The sequence below is a fragment of the Grus americana genome, chromosome 5 (assembly GCF_028858705.1).
Source record: "Grus americana isolate bGruAme1 chromosome 5, bGruAme1.mat, whole genome shotgun sequence".
NCBI lineage: Eukaryota > Metazoa > Chordata > Aves > Gruiformes > Gruidae > Grus > Grus americana.
Window position 1 is genome coordinate 44,794,620 of NC_072856.1, and position 6,000 is coordinate 44,800,619.

General features: G+C 54.4%; 1 protein-coding gene across 9 annotated transcripts in view; it reads right to left on the minus strand.

Moving 5' to 3' along the window:
• The window catches only part of ABCD4 (ATP binding cassette subfamily D member 4), a 42,583-nt gene extending 36,869 nt beyond the window's left edge, over window positions 1–5,714 (minus strand). For 4 of the 9 annotated variants that reach the window (XM_054826857.1, XM_054826859.1, XM_054826855.1 and 1 more), the window contains exons 1-7: window positions 5,526–5,594; window positions 5,306–5,430; window positions 5,053–5,180; window positions 4,685–4,824; window positions 1,476–1,592; window positions 1,064–1,189; window positions 152–202 (exon numbers count right to left, since the gene is read on the minus strand). In XM_054826857.1, coding sequence (XP_054682832.1) covers window positions 152–202; window positions 1,064–1,189; window positions 1,476–1,592; window positions 4,685–4,824; window positions 5,053–5,180; window positions 5,306–5,430; window positions 5,526–5,572 — 734 coding nt within the window. In that variant the 5' untranslated portion in view covers window positions 5,573–5,594. Of the gene's footprint in view, window positions 1–151; window positions 203–1,063; window positions 1,190–1,475; window positions 1,593–4,684; window positions 4,825–5,052; window positions 5,181–5,305; window positions 5,431–5,525; window positions 5,595–5,641 lie in introns of those variants that run through there. The other 5 variants (XM_054826856.1, XM_054826860.1, XM_054826862.1 and 2 more) reach the window with 5 other exon arrangements.
• Between the last annotated feature and the right edge of the window lie 286 nt (window positions 5,715–6,000).

Sequence of the window (6,000 nt, forward strand, 5' to 3'; positions counted from 1 at the left end):
GGGCTGTATGATGCTGCAGTGGCATGGAGGGGAGAGGAAGCTCCAGCTGCAGCAACAGGACTTGGACTCCTTTTGGGATACATGAATACAACAAGGATGCCACGAGCTGGGAGGATCCTTACAAGGACGTAAAGAAATGAATGCTACTAACCTGTAGAAAGCAGCTGGTTCCGCATTGACACGAATCTGCATGTGTTTGAACCTGGACAACCCAAAAAAACATCATCAGAATTGTGCACAAATGCCCAGTGAATTATGTAGCCAACATCCTTGCTAGAGGAAACTTGTCTTGCATCTGTCAGAACACTGATCTGAGGCAGCTCTTGACAAAAATACTCAATATGCTCAAAAAGGCACCAGAGAGCAAGGCTTAGCACAAGGGACATCATTCTGGGCCAGCTCAGTGGCACGTTTGTTTGGTATACCACTCTCTGTGCACATCTTCTCACAGCCCTTGGGCCTCCAATTCGCTAGCCCAGCATCTCCACTATACAGAATCACCACAATCAATTGCCCTAGTCCGGGCTCCCTGTGCCACACCACCTTCTGCTGCTGTTCCTCGATGCCCTGAGCCCCAGGGAAAGCTGCAAAGCCCCTGCCACACACTCACACGCCCAGCCAACTCTGCAGGGGAAGGGGAAGAGATGAGTTACAGAGCATATGGAAAGACTGTGCTGTTGTGGGCACTTCATGAAGCTGGTGGTGAAGCAGAAACCTGATTTCTGTCAGTAGATGCAGTTTAATGAAGTTGCATCTGCACCCAAGGAAGCTCCTTGTGCAGTTTTCTTCAAGGCATCTGATGCCCCAGCATCAGCAATGACCAGGTGAGCAGCCTGGAGACTGAACCAAGGGTGCTGCCTGCCATGACAAAGGGCAGTGAAAGGGGTGGCAGGGGCTCAGCACACGGACTTTGGGGCAGCATTGTGCAGGCAGGCTTGTCCGAGTGTGGGGAAAGTCACGGACAAGAGAAGTACCTGTATACATAGCACTGAACAGGGACAAAAATGCAGCTTTCACAGGAGCTGCCAAGAGGCAGTGAAAACGCTGGTCTGCTGGGACTCACCTGAAATCCCCCTCCAGCTTTTCCTGCTGCACAAGCTTAGACACAATTGGGCTCATCAATACCTTGTTGACAATCGTCCCAATGACGAAATACCCAAAGATGCTCACCGGGCCTAGCCAGCCTGTGCTACAGAGGAGGAGAAAGGTCAGCTAATAATCCAAGCAAAAGGACATCCCAGCACCCTCAGGCTCAAGCAGTTAGAGCCCCCAACTGTCACTTCTCTTGGCTTTCACAGAGGTTTGGGGGCCAGCATTGCACACCCCAGCATCCCCAAGGCAGAATTCCCTTTGGAGTGTAGAGACCACTCACCCACATGTACAAGTGCCTGTCTGTGGAGATGTAATGTGGGTGCCAGGCTCCAAAAATGAGCATAGGAAAGAGGCATGAAAGCAGGGCCAGGATGGGTCCCTACCTGTGGAAGCACTGGTACGTGTAGTAGGCCAGCGTGAAGGGCGAGATGATGAGCTTGCTGGCCATGGAGCTGAGCTGCCTGCAGAACCTCTCCACATCCTGGCTGATGCGCTGGTCCCTGCTCAACACAAAGAGCCACTGACACTGTTAAAGCTCAGAAGCAAGAACCAGTACTAACTCCCTAACAGGGCACAAGGCAGGCTGTTTCGTTGCCTGAACTGAGAACAGGGTGCAGGTGAACAGCCCTGCCTGGGAGGGACCTGCAGCTGTGACTCCCATTCTCCCATAGGAGACAGTTTCCATGGTCCAGCAGGACCCACCCCAGGGCCCTCCTGGCACTCAGGAAGAACAGCTCCTGCTATTACTTTCACTCTGTTCCTTGTATTAACTCCTTGTTCCGTCCAACTTTGTGCTAAAGGTCTCTGCATCCTTGTCCTTTACTCCTCTTCTGGACCCACCCCTGTACTACCAAAAACTACTGATTCTCCCCCAAAATCTTCAGTACAGGTGCTGCATCTCAGGCACCAGAGCTACCAGGACTGGCTAAAGCACAGGCCAGACCTTCTCCAGCTGTTTGATATTTGTAAACACTTCCATCAAAGCCACCCTTCCACAGCAGCTGGCCCCTTTGCTGCAAGGAAGAAAGTGCTTCCACCCATCCCCATCCCACAAGAGCAGGCAGCAGCACACCAAGCCTCCTCGCCCCATCGGCAGCAGGCACATGGGTGACAGACCCTCAAGTACCATCTGTCCCACTGCTGAGCAGGAGTTGCACTTGGGATAACTAGAAAGGACATCAGCATATTTACTCCCTTGGCACCTCATCTGTCCAGAGCACGTGGATGAGGGCTTCAGTTTGATGCGTTAAGCACAGGTAGAAAGGCCATGACTGTGAATGCTGGAGTCCAGAATGAAGAGCAAGGCTGGACTCCTGCTTAGCCATCAGTGCAGATGCAACCACAAGGACATTCATATCTCAACTCTTCTGCAGTCCTGGAACAGCAATGGATTTAATTTTGGGGCAGCTCTCACCCTGACTGACCTTACAGTCATTTTTCCTTTTCCTCAGACTGTAATTGTTCCCATAAAGTTTAAGTTGCGCTACAGACTCATGGCAGGATATTGCTTTTTACGAGCTATTAAGCAACATGTAATGATAACACATAAGCATCAACTCAAACGCCCTGCTAGGAGCCACAAGTGTTTGTATGCCACTCAGAACCCACTCTTCATTCCTTCCAGATGGATGACATCGTGCATCTAACACTCAGTTTGGTTTGCACTGCATAATGGGCGGTCACTTCATCGCTCTAGTTCATTTTCTAAGTACCCAGTGCAGGGAAAAGATTCTCATCAAGGAATTTCAAGATAAAGAGAATTTTTGTTGTGGCATTAAAAAAGACACTAAATAATACAATCAGGGGTTTGAGCGGAGGCAAGGTGGTAATGAAAAATACTTCACAGCAATCCCACACATTCAGTCTGCTAAGGTCAGGAGACCTGGCTCTATCGCTGCAGAGCAGACCGACCCAGTTATGTCATGCATTTCACTGCACAATGTGAACACGTTCCCTGGTTAAAAATAAACCTGAGCAGGATAGTCACGTGGTGAGGGGCCTCTGTCCTCCCCACCCCTCAAAGGAAAAGACAGGCGCGCAGGAGCTTCTGGCTATGGCCAATGTGCTACGCTGCCTGGAAGCACCGCAAGCCTTGGTGACAGGCATGGCTTTTTAACTTCTCCTTGCCAACCGCTTACCACCCTAAAACACTATCAGAAATGAGCATTTAACGAGGGTGGGAGTAACCTTGACAGTGGCTGGAAAGTGCATCAGCATCATGAAGCTGTGATTTCATGTCTGGCAGTAGGGCTGCTTGACCCAAGCTAAGCCCTCTCCTTGCTTGCTGCTCCCGCTGTGCACAGCTGGTTGCTGCGTAAGAACTCAGGCTCTCTCCTAGCACTGGGCCAGCAGAAGCAGCCAGGGGACGGGTCTGGCTGAAAAATGATACACACAAAAAAAACCCCCCGCCCTGAGACACCCAGCACAATTTCACTGTGCAACCCCACAGACCACCACGCTGTGCAACAAAGGAGCCAGGAGCACCTGGCAGCAGAAGCAGAGAGGCTGCTTCAGTTAGGAGTCCCTGCAAGACAGCCACTTCTCACACAGACCCCGGGCTTGGTCTCCTCTGGTGCCATCAATATGGGAGATGGCACCAGTGCAGTGACTAGACAGGGGTGCCCCCCTCCAGGGGAAGGGAGCTTGGGGTCTCAAAACAACTGTATAAAGCCACACAAAAAGTTATCTGCTGGTTTCTAGTTTTTCAGCAAGTATTTAATAACTTCTTTAAACTCTGGAGGGGGGCGAGGGGAAAAGCCTCTACTTCTCACACGATGTCTAACATAGGATCTTAACTCTTCAAAGTGCGTAACTACGACAGCAGTGTCCTGTGTGCAAGGAGAGGCTGGAAGGCCAGGGTCAGCAGGCAGCTGGGAGGGAGGGAGGCATTTGACCTTTGCTGCACGGCCTGGGTAGATCAGCAGCTCTGCACTGAGCAGGACAGTGCCTGAAGCAAACTGGAAGGGGATGTAGGGGTAGGCTGGGATAAGCAAGGAGGGACTAAATGCTCCTCCTTCTCTCATACTTCGAGTCACCCCTGACATTTCCTTCCTAGAAACAGGAAAGTGGAAATGCAGCTCTCATACAGTGCAAAACAAAGCCCTTCCCGGACGTGGCTTCCATGGGTTATCAAAACCATTAAAAACCCAACTAAACAGAACTCTGTTCAGCTGGAGACTCTGGTGGTTCAAGTTCAAACAGAACGACAGGGACTGTCCTAACGCACTGGCTATGTGAAGGCAAGGAGAGGCTGTGCTCTCTGACTCCAGCCAGGCCCTTTGTAACGTCACACTGAGTGTCAAGGGTTGAGTTTGCCGTGTTTTACAGCAGCACTAGATCCCTATTCTGCCAGGCCTCCATTTTGCTCGCAACAGAAACATCCTACCCTGAAAACCATCACGACCAGCAGTCACAGGAGATCCCAGCAACAGGTACCACCTCCCACCCAGGGCAGATGAGGGTATTTGTGCCTAGATGGCAAAAGCTTCTAGGGCTCAAGCCACTACCCAGAGACACAGAGAAGTCAGGAAAAGGCACAGAGCAGCCCATGAGAAGCCAAGCAAGAGGCTGAGAGAAGCCACAGGCAGCCTACGGGTTATCGATGTCCTCACGCAGCACGTGCAGGTTGTAGTAGACCTGTCCCTGGAAGTAGCAGCTGTGGAGGTATTCGGTGAGGGACTTCCTCCAGCTCACATACATCATGTTGCAGATAAACTGGTCGAAGCTTTTTAGCTGGAATGAGGGCAAGGAGACAGACAGGAAGAGGTAAGTGACAAGAACAAGCATTTCTCAAAATGAAATAAAAACTAACACTTTGTACCAGCGATCCGTCCCACACGTAGCTACCTAACGGAGCAAGGGCAGACCTAGATCCTTTGTCACCAGGATCACGTCAGGAGCCATGGGCAGCCATCCCATCCCCTCCCCTCCCAAGACATGGGAGCCTCTGGCCCGTCTTACCGTGGAGTTCACTACGATCAGAGTCAGGGCAACAGCAGTCAGTTTTTTGAACGCAGAGAAGTCCTTGTTCCCTAGGACCTCGTAGTACTGGCTGGGGATGACACCGACCTGGTAAATAACCAGCTGCTCTGGAGGAAAGAGGCAAGCACGGGAAGGAAATGAAGGACAGCAGTGGCACGGCGGAGAGGGGGGTGCGGGGTAACGGGGAGCAGACGTGGGGTGCAGCCCCCCATCCCCCCCATCCCAGGCTCACCCAGCAAGGCGACGCCGAGCAGCGTCAGGAACATCAGGGCGCTCGGGGAGAGCCACCCGGGGAAGAGGACAGCCTGCAGCCGCAGGAAGCGCCGCAGGAACAGCCCGTCCAGCTGGGGGCCAGGCCTGCAACGGAGAAAGACACGGGAGCCGGCAGTGAGCTCTCGGGGGCTCCCATCTCCCCTCCCGCCCCGCCGGGACCCAGCCCGCCCCCACCTCACCGGCCGCCGGCCCCGGCGCCCCCCGCCCCGGCGCTGCCTCCCGCCATCAGCGCGCGGCCAGACCCGCCCGGGCGAAGCCCCGCCCCCCCGGGCGCTACAGCATGAATATTCATCACCCCTCCTCGCCGTGCATGAGCCCCGCGCCACCCGCCCGGGCAGGGCCAGCCGCCACCGCCGCGCTGCACAGCGCTTCCGGGTTGCGGCGTCACCATAGAGACCCCGCCCGCCGGCACCGCCTCTCTCCGCAGGCGACCGAGCGGGACACCGCGCCCCCTGGCGGCCCCGCCGCCTCCTCACGCACCCGCGGCCGCCCCCGGTTCCAGGGTCGAGCTGTTGTCCCGGCAGCCGTAGGCAGCAGGGCCGGAAAAATCGGGCAGTGCCGCCCGTTCTGGGAACGGAGCTGCGCAAACACGAGCGGCTGCCTCTGGGGACCCCCCCCAAAGGCTGAGGGACAGTCCCCGTGGGCAGCCGGCGT